The 15,262-nt window shown below is 36.8% G+C and overlaps 1 protein-coding gene across 2 annotated transcripts in view; it reads left to right on the forward strand.

The window, feature by feature from the left end:
- Window positions 1-15,262, forward strand: part of AQR (aquarius intron-binding spliceosomal factor) — an 87,949-nt gene that overhangs the window by 28,795 nt on the left and 43,892 nt on the right. For both annotated transcript variants that reach the window (XM_005685465.3, XM_018054496.1), the window contains exons 13-18: window positions 1,043-1,146; window positions 3,345-3,447; window positions 5,950-6,070; window positions 8,104-8,245; window positions 11,350-11,528; window positions 14,465-14,632. In XM_005685465.3, coding sequence (XP_005685522.1) covers window positions 1,043-1,146; window positions 3,345-3,447; window positions 5,950-6,070; window positions 8,104-8,245; window positions 11,350-11,528; window positions 14,465-14,632 — 817 coding nt within the window. The remainder of the gene's footprint in view (window positions 1-1,042; window positions 1,147-3,344; window positions 3,448-5,949; window positions 6,071-8,103; window positions 8,246-11,349; window positions 11,529-14,464; window positions 14,633-15,262) is intronic.

The raw sequence follows: 15,262 nt of genomic DNA on the forward strand, positions 1-15,262 counted from the left end.
GGGGAGGAGGGCAGGGAACATGTAAAGACGCAGCCAAACTTAAGTTCAGATTATCTTTCACCGTCACGTCCCCTATCTCTCAAGGTCATTGCTCTGCCTGCACGCAGTCCCACCTCAGATATCTTCTCCTGCTCTTCTCAGAGAGTTAGTGTTTGTTCCTCTGCCTCTGCCCTTGAAGTGACCATGGCTGGTGTGGTCTGTGCTGTTCTCCTGGCACCGGCAAGGCTCAACAGTTGGTCTCTTGGAGGCTGGTTGTCAGCCTACTGACAAGGTCCCAGTGCTTCATCTTGATGGTGCCGGAGTCCTCCTGGGAGCTGACTCCTTTATCTTCTAGCTTGGGGAGCTCACTTGCAGGCTTGGTGCAGGGTCGTTTTGCCACTGTCTGTGGTAATCTCATGGCAGGCCTTATCCATAACCTTGGCAACATTCTGTGCAGTCCTCTATAGGGGACTACAAATTTGTGGATCTTTTACCCTGGCATTAAGGAGGACTGGAGATGTGACCTCTCACGCGCTTAATCAAATCAGCATAATGCCGCCCTGTTTTCTTGCAGCTTACCCCGTGTTGATTGGAAGTGTCACCCTGGGAGGGCCTCTCTTTCCTGAGTCTCAAAGTCAAGCATGCACGCCAAGCTGTAGGCCGCTGCCTCAGATACCTCTTCAGTGGGAGTGGCGCTTGAGACTTTCTTTCAGTTTTGTTAAGCCAGTTCTTTATTTTATTTTTTAAGCCAGTTCTTAATAGTAAAGTGTTTTGTTTTTTGTCTTTTCCTGTCAGCGAAGCTGGGCTTCCTGGGTCTTATCATGTATATTCAAAATGTGACTTTAGAAATCAAAACCTGAACATTGACTGGTTTTACACTCTTGCTAAAATAATTCTGTTTTCTTTTCCCATTGTATTTAGTGCTTTTGAACAAGGCAGAGGTCACATTTGAGAAGCGTATAAGAAAGAGAAGTGCATTAATATTTTTTAAAAATATTTTTTCTGTTGTGTGGTAAGTTGTTATATGTAGGCATTAATTTTTTTTTTTCCTGTTCTTTTCTAGCGAGCTGCTTTTGCACATTTCCCTGAACTCTATGATTTTGCTCTCTCAAATGTGGCAGAAGTAGATACTCGGGAATCCTTGGTCAAGTTTTTTGGACCTCTTAGGTAAGGCAGTATGAAAGGATGACTGTATTTTAATTATCTTTATTTTCTTTTAGTTATTTTTGCACTGCTTTAGGTGATATTATTTGTTGCACTACTATTTATTGACAGTTAAAACTAGCTTCTCTCTAGCTTTTCTTATCTTTGGGTCACTTAAATATAATTATACATCTCTCTTTTTTATAAAATTTATATTTTTATCTTAAAAAATTTTTTTTCTTTGTCATATCTTTCTTTTTTATGTTTTTTATAACTTATACAGTTTTCCTAGGTCATCAGGTTTGAACCTAAGTAGTTGGTTGTCTGATTTCTGAGCCCTAATTTTTTTTTCTTTGAGGAGTAATTGACATAAAACATTATATTAGTTTCATATGTATAATGTAATGATTTAATATTTATATTTACTGTGAAATTGATCACTGCAAGTCTAGATAGCATTCATCTTCATGCATGTAGAACTTTTTTGGTCTTGTAATGAGGACTCAGTTAAAATATGAATTCTGCCCAAATTGATCTATAGATATAAGTGTATTCCAGTCAAAATCTCAGCAGGAAATGTTATAGAAATTGCTAAGCTTTCTCTAAAACTAATATGGAAAGGCAAAGGAACTAAGATAGTCAAAACCATTTTTGAAAAAAACAAAGTTAGAGGATTTCCACTATCTAACTTCAGAACTTAATGTAAATTCACAGTAATCAAGACATTCTGCTATTGAAAACAGGGTAGACATAGATTGCTGAAAAAGAGTCGAGTGAAATAGACCACACATATATGATTAGTTGGTTTTTGACTCAGGTGACAAGTCAACTCAGTGGGAAAAGGCTAATTTCAACAGTGGTGCCAGAACAATTGGACATCCATTTGCAAACTATGAAACTTGACCAATTCCTCATATCGTATACACAGATTAACTCAAAATAAATCATAGACTTAAATATCACAATTAAAACTTAACAAGAACTATAGGAGAAAATCTTTGTCTTTGTGCTTTGTACAAAGTTTTCCATAGATACCAAAGCACAGTCCATAAAGGAAAAAGATTGATAATTGGACTTGGTCAAAATTTCAAACTTCCATTTGAAAGACATTTTTAAGAGGATGAAAAGAGAAGCCCCATACTGGGAGAAAATACTGGCTAAATTCATATCTGATAACGGATTAGTATCCAGACGTCTTAGAACTCAGTAACAAGAGAACAACTTAATGGCTGTAGATATGAGCAGATGCTTCACCAAAGAAGATAATGTAGATTTCAGTGAGTCTATAGAAAAGTACTAGTATCATTTGGCATTATTAGTTATTAGGGAAAGGCAAACTTAAATCAAAATGAGATACTGTTACAGACCTATTAGAATCGTTTATAAAAGCAACAAGGTATTGACTCTTAACAAAGATGTGGAACAGTTGCAGTTCTTGTATCTTGCTGATGAGAATTCTAAGTAGTCGTGCCACTTTCGAGAAAATTTGATAGTTGCTTACACAGTTTAGCATGCACTTACTGTGTGATCTAGTGTTCTCAGACATACCCAAAAGAAATAGAAACTTAGATTCACAGAAAAATCTGTCCAGAGATTTATATAGTAGCTTTATTCATAGTTGTCAAACTGTTATTTTCATTGAAGTGACAGGTTTATTATTGTTCAGATTTTTGCTCTTATTCAGAGCTGAATAACCATAGTTTGTCAGTCATTCTTTCAAGTAAAAAGCGTGTGCAAAGTATGTACTTCCCGTTCTGTCACACAGAATTTCTAAAAAATCAGATACTCGTTTCATCATGGACGTTTTTTAAATTGACTTAAAAAAAAAAAAATGACTGTGGCAGCAGGAATGCCGTGATCACTTCTTACAGCACTGGATGGTGCCACTTCCTTGATCCGGGCCGCCAGTTTTACCCACCATCACATTTGCACTGTCACTGTGCATGTAAAGACAGTGGGAAAAAGACTGAATAATGTCTTGGTATTGATATGAAAAAATGTCCTTGAAACCTCCCTGAAAAGATCTAGGGACTATGAGAGGTTTGTACAAGACTTTGAGAAGTCTGTATTAGAGGTTTAATATTCATATCTGATTTCATATATTTGTTTCTGTGTCATAGAATTATATTTTCTAGGTAAAACATTTCAATCAGCTTGTAAAATTACTTTTCAAAAGTGAAGTTACAAGACAATATTCTGATCTCAATATTTTTATTCTGCAGTTCCAATACCCTCCACCAGGTGGCATCATACCTCTGCTTGTTACCAACCCTTCCTAAAGCTGAAGACACGACTTTTGATAAAGAATTTCTTCTAGAATTGTTGGTAAATATTAGTGTTCCTTGAGTTATACATGTTTTTCCTACCTTTTTGAATCATTCTTGAAGATGTAGGTTGGTAGAGATTTTTTTTCTGGGCTAAAAAATTGGTAGATTCTTTGATCTGGTTTGGATCATACCAGCATTTGACTTTGTCAGCTTTCTTTCTCATCTCTTAGATTACTTTTTTCAAATCTCTTACCTCTTAAAACTGCTTTCTGGTGTGAATTCATTCCATGCAGACATTTGTGAGCAACATCTGTGTCAAGCACCGGATTAAAGACCCTGGGGATACAGAGATAGATGGCCGACAGCATTTCTGCCTTTAAGTGACCACAGTTTACATTCACACATACACACACACACACATGAGTAATACACATATATATTCATATCATTTATCTGTTTATTGTTAATGTTATTACTTAAATATAGCATCTTGAATATTAAACCATACCTTTATCACTAGAGAATTCATGAATGTTTAGAAATAGAGAAAATTATCACTTTCTCAGTCATTTTGGGAAATGAGTATTAGTTTGAGCATTAACTCAAGGTTCTTGTGAAGTTTTATTTTTTTTAGTACAGTTTTAGATTCATAGCAAACTTGAGGGAAATGGATATACCTTACTTTTTAAACTTCCTTAAAATATTTCCTAAAGAGGATGATTATTTAACCATACCCTGCCATGAGTATCTAGGTTGTTTGCAATGTTCACTGTTAACAAATAATGGTCAGTCCTAATATGGGCCTCTTTGTGCTCAGATGTGGACCTTTAGGAGCGGTACCTAGAAATGAGATCATTTGATTGAAGCATGTGCTTATTTAAAAAATAAAAGATGCAGCCTAACTCTCCTTCAGAAGCTGTATGTTCCCATCAACAGTGTGTCAAAGTCTGTCTCCTTAAGCTCTTTTCAGCATTGGATGTTGTGAGTTTCCCAGTTTTGCCAATCTCATGGGTTTTTTTTTTTTTTTTTAAAAAGCTTGTTTTAATTCTTTGTTTCCTGATTACTATAAAATTGAGTTGTCTTTTGTATGTTTCAAACATATTTTTATACCTGTATAAACTTATACTGCATGGAGGTGTATTGTATATACCTTTTTTTTACACATAATAATAGGCAAATGGTTTTGAGATATATTTCAAGCTAATGTAAGGTTTAAAACACAGTTCCTTACTGTAAAGAGGAAGATGATACGCTTGCTTTGGGTAGTAACAGGAAACTATTTGTAGCAGGTGTTTTAAGCCTGGTGACAGGTGCTTAATACCATTTGGAGAGAAATTCTTGGGAAGGGTTTAGAATTAACCAAGTATGGAAAATACTTTTTATCCATATATTCACTTGGATGCATTGTGTTTCTTGGGTCACTTTCTTTGCCTTCCTTCTTACAAGTCACTTTTCATTGTCTCTGACTGAAAGTGCTTTCTAAAAATTCCTTGTCCTATTTTCTGACAATGTAAAATCTTCTCTGGTAAGTCAGGTTTTGGAGATTAATAATAAATCCTTACTATAGAAAGAAACGAGGATTTTTCCAGTAACCTTTCTAATGGAAAATAGGTTTAAGTATAAAATTGGTCCTGTCTGTGCTTTTTAAGGTCTTACAGCTAAAATTTCATCCTTAAAATTTAAATAGTTATGCGAAAGGAAAACAGTTTTAAAAATTTATAGTGCTGTATCATTATCTTTCATTTTCTCCCTCTCCTAAAAGATTTTCACAGGCTTTGAATTCTAATAGCCAACCAAATTATGATTAAAAAGTTAGAATATGCATATTCTTTAGATGATAGTACAGTGTCTTCTTTTCTAAAACAATACTATCTTTACTGAAAAGAATGTGACACATTTTTGAAGTATTATTTTAGCATCTCTTAACTAGGTAACGAACTTATTTCTGTATTTGAGATAGATCTCTAAAATATTAACAATGGAGGGATACATAGAGGTCATTAAGTAGCTCTCTCATTCTCATTTTACAAAGAAGACTGAAGCCAAGTTATTAATAAACTTACCCAGATTGTCTAACCGGTTAGTACAAGAACGACAACCCTAACCTACGACTTAGGGCCCCCGTTTTGTTCTTGCGGTAATGAGCGCTGTGTGCTACAGCATCATCTTTTTCAAGGTCTTGGCATGTGCCAGGCCCTTTGACACTGTTTTACAGGATTCCATTTCATTTTTATAGGAAACCTAAGAGGGGAGTTAATCTGTTTTACTGAAAAGGAAATTAGAATCAAGGAGTTTGCAGTAACTTGCCCAGCATCCACATAGCCCATAAGTAGAGGTGCTGGGAGTTAAACTCAGATCTGCCGAATTCCAAAGTTCATCGCAATCAGTACCTCTTTCATATTTGATTTATGGAGAACATGGAAAAAGGAAGGAACATCTCTTGTTAAGTTTTATGAAAAATATGAAACTTCTCATTCCATACTTCATGGTGAATTTTTAAAAAGTTATTTTGATTAAAGAAAGATGTTTCTGACTTTGTTCCTAAACTTGTTTCTTTTAGGTATCTCGTCATGAGCGTCGAATTTCTCAGATTCAGCAGTTGAACCAGATGCCTTTGTATCCAACTGAGAAGATCATATGGGATGAAAATATTGTCCCAACTGAATACTATTCTGGGGAAGGTATGGTAATGAAGTACAGCATTCAGATGTAACATGAAAGTTAGTGTAGAAGTCATCATATGTACCTGAGCGTACTTCTGTTTGCTATATCAGTCAGTTTAGTTCAGTCGCTCAGTTGTATCCGACTCTTCGCTACCCCATGGACTGCAGCACGCCAGGCCTCCCTGTCCATTGCCATCTCTCAGAGTTTACTCAAACTCATGTCCATTGAGTCAGTGATGTCATCCAACCATCTCATCCTCTGTCGTCTCCTTCTCCTGCCTTCAGTTTTTCCCAGCATCAGGGTCTTTTCAGATGAGTCAGTTCTTTGCATTAGATGACCAGAGTATTGGAGTTTCAGCTTCAGCATCAGTCCTTCCAATGAATATTCAGGACTGATCTCCTTTAGGATGGATTTTTGGATCTCCTTGCAGTCCAAGGGATCCTCAGGAGTCTTCTCCAACACCACAATTCAAAAGCATCAACTCTTTGGCGCTCTCTTTCTTTATAGTCCAACTCTCACATCCATACATGACTACTGGCAAAACCATAGCTTTGACTAGACGGACCTTTGTTGGCAAAGTAATGTCTCTGCATTTTAATATGCTGTCTAGGTTGGTCGTAATATTTTTTTCTAAAGAACAAGCGTCTTTTAATTTCGGGGCTGCAGTCACCATCTGGAGTGATTTTGGAGCTCAAAAAAATAAAGTCTGTCACTGTTGCCATTGTTTCCCTATCTATTTGCCATAAAGTGATAGGACCAGATGCCATGATCTTTGTTTTCTGAATGTTGAGTTTTAAGCCAACTTTTTGACTCTCCTCTTTCACTTTCATCAAGAAGTTCTTTAGTTCTTTTTTGCTTTCTGCCATAAGGGTGGTGTCATCTGCATATCTCAGGTTATTGATGTTTCTCCCAGCAATCTTGATTCTAGGTTGTGCTTCATCCAACCCAGCGTTTCTCATGATGTAGTCTTCATACATTAGGGTAATTTTCTGGTACCCTCAAGTGCGACTGTAGAAGCTAGAAACTATTCAGTGTTTTGAATGCTTAGCATTAAGAATTTTTATTAAACTTAAGCATTCCCTAATGAATAGTAGTGTGTGTGTGTGTGTGTGTGTGTGTGTGTGTGTGTGCACGCGTGCGCATCATGCTATATAAAATGTGCCCATGAAGCTGTGTTTTAAGGAGACCGAATAATGCTGTAAGGGTAACTTTAGTTATGTCACTGTAAATGTATTTTGGGGTTCTTTTTTGACCTTTTGATGTCGGTGCTGAGTGCTTGGTTATTTATTATCCAAGGTAAATAGTGTTACATGAGGGTAATGGAAAGAATTGTATTCATTAATATTGTCAGAGAAGGGAAAGAACTCTAGGAGTAACATAAAGTCAATGCCTTATCCTTAAAGTCTATCAGAAAGGCAAAGGTTCAGAACACAGTGGTGATCACTGAAGATAGAGTTATATAATATAATATGCTAGTTCAGTTTCCTTGGTAAATTTGGTCATGGGCTCTGTTTTATGGTAGCATTATTTACTTTGAGATTTGCCAAATGTAAATTAGGTGGTAAGGAAAGAATTTTTTAGACCACTCATGTCAGTTCTTTTAAGTATCTTTAAGCACTGTTTGGAAGCACTGTTTGCATATGAGTCATAGATGTACCGGAGAAGGCAGTGGCACCCCACTCCAGCACTCTTGCCTGGAGAATCCCAGGGAGGGAGGAGCCTGGTGGGCTGCCGTCTATGGGGTCACACAGAGTCGGACACGACTGAAGCAACTTAGCAGCAGCAGCAGCAGCATAGATGTACAGACTGCATGTATTAATGAAATTCATCCTTTATTCCCAGTCTTACTATATGGCATTTGTTAACTTGGTTTCAGTTTCTGTATGGAAACAAAAAATAAGACCTTTTCAAATATGCTCTATTTTAAACACTATTAAATTAGGTTCTTAACAAATTTGTGGTGCCTTTTTTTTTAATATATGTATATATATATGAAGCAGATGTCTGATTTAAAAAAAAAGTTCAACATGGATGTTATTTTCCTTTTCAGGTTGTCTTGCTCTTCCCAAGTTGAATTTGCAGTTTTTGACTCTTCATGACTACCTCCTAAGGAACTTCAATCTCTTCCGCTTAGAATCAACTTATGAAATTAGGCAGGACATCGAGGATAGTGTCAGCAGAATGAAGCCATGGTTAGTAAACTGGTTCTACTTGCAACAAAGAGATGCAGACAATGGCTGACATACTTCTGCCAGAAACCTCACACATGTATTTAGAAATAATACATCTGGTGAAGATGCACTTTAAAATATGAAATAGTTATTCTTTGAGAGATTCTTTAATGTGAATTAGATACATCCAAAATACTAAAATAGAAAATATGTTTCTGGGTACTTGGGAGTGAGATGAGGGAAGGGAGGAGAGATCATTGCTCTGGGAGGTGGGGTGGGGTGGGAGTAAGTCAGGCGATAGTGAAAGGGTAAAGAGGGAAGGGGATGGGCTGGCCAGCAGGCGTGTACTAGGCAGGGCAGTTTAAGTCCTGGGAGAAGCTTATGATAAAGGGGTATTCTGTTACCCCAACTGCAGTCAGCTTCTCTAAAGGACCTGGCAGGAGATGAGGGGCATAGCTGAACATTGCACAGAGCGGAATATTGGAAAATCTTCCCTGGCCCTCCCTCCATAGGTTGCCTCGAAGAGGCGGAATCGTCAGCCCTCACTTTTAGGGCCTGTTGAGTAGGTTCCATTATTTGAGGAACTTTTCTGGCCCCAACTCAACTTTCCACCTGCTAGCTTACATCTGAAACTCCTTTAGCTAAGGAAAGCCTTTCATTCTGTTATAGGCAGTTCTGCATTATAAGATTTGTGATGGTTAGTTTTGCTTTTCAGACATGACTGACTTTGGGTAAATGCCCTTCATTCACTGTTTCATTTGAAGTATGAAATTACTACCACCGATAAGTTACATATCACAAATGACTGAAAATGAGTAAAAGAATTCTGTAAAATGAATTTTTCATCACATTAGTGTCGTACCATGCAGACATATATATAATTATACTGCATTCTTTGTGAAAAGCTTAGTGTGTTTTAAGTGTGAACTGATTCAGGTATCTTCCAGGCTTCTCTCCTGACTAATTACAGAGAGCTTCATGGACACTGTGATTATGATCCTTTTTTTTCATTTCCATATTTTATTTCATACACAGTTCTATTTTTTAATTAATTAGTATGTGGAAAGTTATTCTGGGTAAGACTATAAAACACAGCATAAAGTATTTTTGACTTAATAATCAGTTGAGTCAGTGGGCAGGCCAGCACTGTGAAATTTGTATACCCTCTGGCTGATCATCTCTGCCCCCAGCTTTGCTGAAATCACTGCCCATTGTTTGGACCCCAGGGAAGTGCTTGATCAGAAAGCTGCCTTAGAATTTACGGTTACCTTGCGCTTATATGGTCAGATTCTAGACCAAATTTTGATCATTTTGCAAAGTAGGGACTTCATAGCTAGCAGTTCATCAAGTAGAATGCACTTATACTTTACTTAAATGCCAAATAAAGCAATAAATACTTACAGTTCTTATGGTTTATTAATAAAGTAATTTTTTTAGCTTACATTATTTTCTACGAGTAGAACATATGTCTTTTTGGAGATAACTTCTGATAATAAGTTTTTCTAAATTTTGAAAAATTTATTTTTCTGCCCATCATTGAAAACTGTTAAAAATAATGAGATGTAAAAGGGTGGGTCTTCTTTCTGTTTTCATGTCTTGAAGGAAGAAAAGTAGTAGAGGCGTTTTTGCTCATTACACAGTTCTAATCATACTTTCAGGCTGTGAGCAGTATAAGAGGTTGTGCTTATGAGGGTCAGAAATCTACACTTTTTAATACCTCGTGTTCCAGGTAGATTTTATAAAGAGGGAAGGAATTGGAGAGAGTAGACTAGTGGTTGCTTGGGAGTAGGAACAGGATTGACTGAAGTGGGTGAGGGAGATCTTTTAAAGCATTGATGAAAATGTTCTATAATTGGATTGTGGTGATGAGTGAACAACTTTATAAATCTACTGAAAATTGCTGAATTACACATTTACAGTGAATAAATTTTATGGTCTATCAACTGTATTAAAGTTGTAAAGAATGGAGAAGGTGATAGAAAATTATTACGGAAGCTTTTATGCTCAAGGTAATGCCTTTTTAAGGGGCTTCCTTGGCTCAGATGGTAAAGAATCTACTTGAAATGCAGGAGACCCAGGTTCAGTTCCCGAGTCTGGAAGATCCCCTGGAGAAGGGAATGGCAGTCCCCTCCGATATTCTTGCCTAGAGAATTCCACGGACAGGAGCCTGGAGGGCTAGTCTGTGAGAGTGCCAAGTTGAACAAACCTGAGCAACTAACACACACACACATTGCCTTTTAGAAATTTTTCAGTACTAACCAAGTCATTGGAATAGCAAACTTTATTTTTAATTAGCTTCACTCTTTAATGTCATGTAGTTTTACAATTTTTTGTTATTTACAAAGGCCTTAGGATATTGATTTTCTTTATCTTGGTAAGCATATTATTTTAGGTAGTACTTTCTAATATTGGAGTGTTGCTGCAGTTTTTAATATTACAAATTTCCCAGATATGCTATTTAATGTAAAAGCTAAAGCACTAGTATAAGAAAATAATGAGTATTTGCATGTTAGTGGTTCTCATTATTAGACCCAGCTTGATTACTCCCCTTCATGGCAATATCTTTTCAGTATCTTAAATATTGTCCCCTAAAGAAAGCATTTGCATAGATATCATTTGCTTATCTTTAGTTTTTTTTAAGTCTAATTTGTTCTAAAACATTTTTGAAACAACTTTTAGAAATACTCCCTGTTGGCTCAGATGTTAAAGAATCTGCCTGCAGTGCAGGAGACCTGGGTTTAATCCCTGGGTCAGAAAGATCCCTTAGAGAAGGAAATGGCTACCCATTCCAGTACTCTTGCCTGGAGAATTCCACAGACAGAGGAGCCTGGCAGGCTACAGTCCATGGGATCACAAAGAGTTGGATACAACTGAGCAACTATCCGAAGAGGGAGAAAGGGCAAAAATATAAAACTGAATGCTGGATAATTTCATTCTTTAACAAAATGGCTCAGCTCTTACATATATAAATTATATGTTTTTCTTAAGTTTAGGAATAAGATTTCCATATTATTGTTAGGGCTTAAATACTAGCTAAACATGTATTTTTAGTTACTAGTTTAACTTGTCTAAAAGTTGGGCAAAGTTATTTTTTGTTTGAGTAATCATCTACTTCTGCTTTTTAGGCAATCAGAGTATGGCGGTGTAGTGTTTGGTGGTTGGGCACGAATGGCCCAGCCCATTGTGGCATTCACTGTGGTTGAGGTTGCCAAACCTAACATAGGTGAAAACTGGCCAACCCGAGTTCGTGCGGATGTTACCATCAATCTGAATGTCAGAGATCACATCAAAGATGAGTGGGAAGGTAATTCTGTATTTCAGGAAGTCGTCACTTTTTGTCTTTTACTGTATAGACTTTTGCTTACAGCATTAACAGAAACACATATACTAAATATTGCCCTTTTAAGTGTACTAAGTTTTATCTTTAAAAAGTTTGGCTTAAAAAATGACAATTGATTTATAATTATTACTAGTAAAAACACCAAGGATCATACAGAATAATGATTAAGTACCTTAATACTTAACTAAAAAGCATTAGATAGCATGTATATCAGAGTGTTTTAAAAATTGCAGTTGGCAGAGCTGAGAGGAGAGCATTTTTTTTTAATGTTAAAATGTGTCAGAAATGACTCATAAATGGATTTAAATTGGCACTTTTCTATTCCCAGCTGTCTATGACAGCTCTTACTACCCTGTTATGAGAAACGGGAGCTGGTGGGCTTTATCTCCTACCTTTGTGGCATGCCGGAAGGAAAGGGATAGTCCCTTAATGGATCAGTTTTCAGAAATTACTGCTCTCGATATAGCTGTTTATAACCTCAGGGACTGTATGATACATTTGTCAAATAATTTTGAAGGAATCCAGCAACAAAGCTGGCCAGATGTTTAACAAATGGCCACTGTAGTGGGTAGAGTTTGTGACAGATTGTTTTTATGACTCCTGTATCCCTCAAAACTATTCCAGTCTGGCACATTACACGTCTAAAATAATGTATACTTTTGTTATTGCTGAATTGTGAGAGAGGCATTCAGTTGCTGAGTAAGGTCTTACATTTATTGCTCCTTAGAGCTTGAGGAGGTATTAAGTTAAATACTGTTTTGCATAGTGGGTAATGAACTGAAGTAACATATTGGCCACTCCTAGAAGTACTAGTGATGCCTGGAAATAAAACTTGGGGGGAAGCAAAGACCCTTTGTAGAGATATATAGATAAGCTCTCATTATGATATTAAAGGAGAAAAGAAGTTCTTTACTCCAAACCCCTTGGGAACTCCTTGCTTCCATTACTTTGGAGACTGCTAATCAGAAGCCCATCAAGTCATCTTATTTTTTTATATTAATGGACCTCTGGCAGATGAGAAATGGAATGGGTAAATTTTGATGGGCAAGATAGGAAACAATAGGGTATTGTGGGATGAGAGATTTATTTGGGGCAGCGGTCACCAGTCTTTTTGGCACCAGAGACAGGTTTTGTGGAAGACAGGTTTCCATGAATGGGAGTACGAGATGGTTTGGGGATGATTCAAATGTGTAACCTTTATTGTGTACTTTATTTCTGTTATTATTACACTCTGATATATAGTGAAATAATTATACGACTCACTGTCATGCAGAATCAGATCATCAGGCATTAGATTCTCATAAAGAGCATGCACCGTAGTGAGATTCATACTCCTGTGAGAGTCTAATGCTGATCTGGCAGGAGGCGGAGCTTAGGTGGTACCTGTCTGTGGCCTGGGAGTTGGGACCCCAGTCAGGGGCATGGTGGGTAGAAGAGTATTTTGTAGGGAGCCAGAGCCAAAATGCAGGCCCTTTATTGGTTCCAAATAGAGCAACCAAATAAACAATGAGACAGAAGTTCTGTAAACAGTAATGAGCATTGTCCTGTAAATAACAGAAGTTTTGCGGAAATGAAGCTAAATGCTATGAAAGATTGTTGTCTCTTCAAGAAAGTATGAAGCTCACATCATTATCTTCTCCATTACCCCATTTAAAATTACAGAAACAGAATTAATGAGACTGAAATACCTAGAAGACAGAGCCAGGGTGGAGTAAATGCAAATGGTTGGAAGAGTTGAGATTATTGTAATACAAGTATTTTTAATGTGGACTGAGACATCCCACAGTATCCCTCTGTGAGGCCAGAAAGTGACATTGGTAGGGACAAAGTTACTTCTCAGGCGCAGTTCTTTGACTCTAAGACTTGGAGGTTTCAATGAGTTGTGTGCATCAGAAGTTATCTAGGCAGTACCACTCACATAGTAGATCATTTCCCCTTCATTTTCATTGTTCTCCCGCTTCATTGCCTAGAATTTGTTGGGAAATAAGCAATCAATTCATTATTATGAGTCAGTTATTATTTCTAGCACACTTGAAACCACCAGGATGGTGCTAATACTATTAGCCACACTCACATTTGCTGATTTGATGGAGTTGTTTATCTTGTTACCAAGGTTATGAGCAAGCAAAATGTTCAAATTTGCATTCATACTATACAATAACTAACAAAAAATGAATGAGAAAAAAATGATATGTAACATTACATGCTGTGTAGTCTAAATAGAAATCCCTCATCTTCCAGTATGTCTGCTTTTAATAGAGCTGGGAATCTTATTTAATCCATTATTTGAGCTAATGAATGGGAAACTACGGACTTTGGCAAAAGTCTCCTATTTCTTGACATTTGCTTATGAAAATTTCAGTATTTGCCAACTGAAGCAACATATATTTGGCTGTCTCTTCAAGATGCTGTCTGTAAACAATGTTTTCGTGCCTTGATGAATTATTCTAGAGTTGACCTGTTCTGTTGAAATGCAGTTAGACTGTTGTTGAAATGACACTGATGGATGGTTTAAACTAATGTTAGAAACCTGCTAAATATGATATAGATGCCAGCCGTATTTTTGGTTACTTACTAAGAATATTAGAAATAAGAAAGGTGACAAGCATCTAATTTTGGAGTTGTAACATGATCTAGAGGACTTATTCAGTAATGTATATATGGCTTAAATTTTCTCTTTTTAATATAAAGAGAAATTTTTAATTATTGCTTCAAACATTGAGTAGTAAAGGTATAGGAAATCTATAATTGTATTACAAAGTAAATATAATCATTGATTATCTCTGATATTTTAAATGTTTTTTATATCTTTTCCAAAGATAAAAGGAAGAGAATTTACCAATGGAAGACAGAAAGCAGCAGCATTCTAATAAGTGAAAATGTGTTTTATGTTTTACTAGGGCTTCGGAAGCATGATGTATGCTTTTTAATTACTGTGCGTCCCACAAAACCTTATGGTACCAAGTTTGACCGAAGAAGACCTTTTATTGAGCAGGTTGGCCTAGTTTATGTCAGAGGCTGTGAAATCCAGGGCATGCTAGATGATAAAGGGCGTGTCATTGAAGACGGTATGATGATCTTTATTTTTGAAAGACTGTGTGTACATAATGATAAATTTATTTGCCTTTTTGCAGCCTAGGTAATTTTTTAGTTGTTTTATATACTAAATCAGCACAAAGGATTACATATATAGAAGGGTACCTACCACCCGGTTTTAGAGATAAATAATATGGTTTCTAGACTGCTGTATTAGATTTTGGACAGACTCTTGAAATTGCCTATATTTAAAACGCTTCCTTTTATGGTACTTTATTGCTTTTAAAAACCTCTAAATACCTCCTATAGTTGTTCCCTGGTATATTTTCCTAATTTTTCCTTTTTAAGTTTCCTTTTTAAGTTTCACTGATCCATGATAGCAGTGGCTCATAAATGGAAACCACACTGTCCTGTGATTTAAAATGCATGGTGGTATCTATGATGTCATACGACTGGGGCAGGGAAGGGATGGTCAGCTATTAATGTTTGATGGGTGGGGCCAGGGATGTTAAGTGCCTCAGCAGAAGTGTCTTCTAGAAGGAATTATCTTGCCCAGGATGCCAGCATAACCCTATTTAGAAGCATCTCCTTGGGGCTCCCTTGGTGGTAAAGAATCCGCCTGCAGTGGAGGAAACCCAGGTCCAATCACTGGGTCAGGAAGG

The sequence above is a fragment of the Capra hircus genome, chromosome 10 (assembly GCF_001704415.2).
Source record: "Capra hircus breed San Clemente chromosome 10, ASM170441v1, whole genome shotgun sequence".
NCBI lineage: Eukaryota > Metazoa > Chordata > Mammalia > Artiodactyla > Bovidae > Capra > Capra hircus.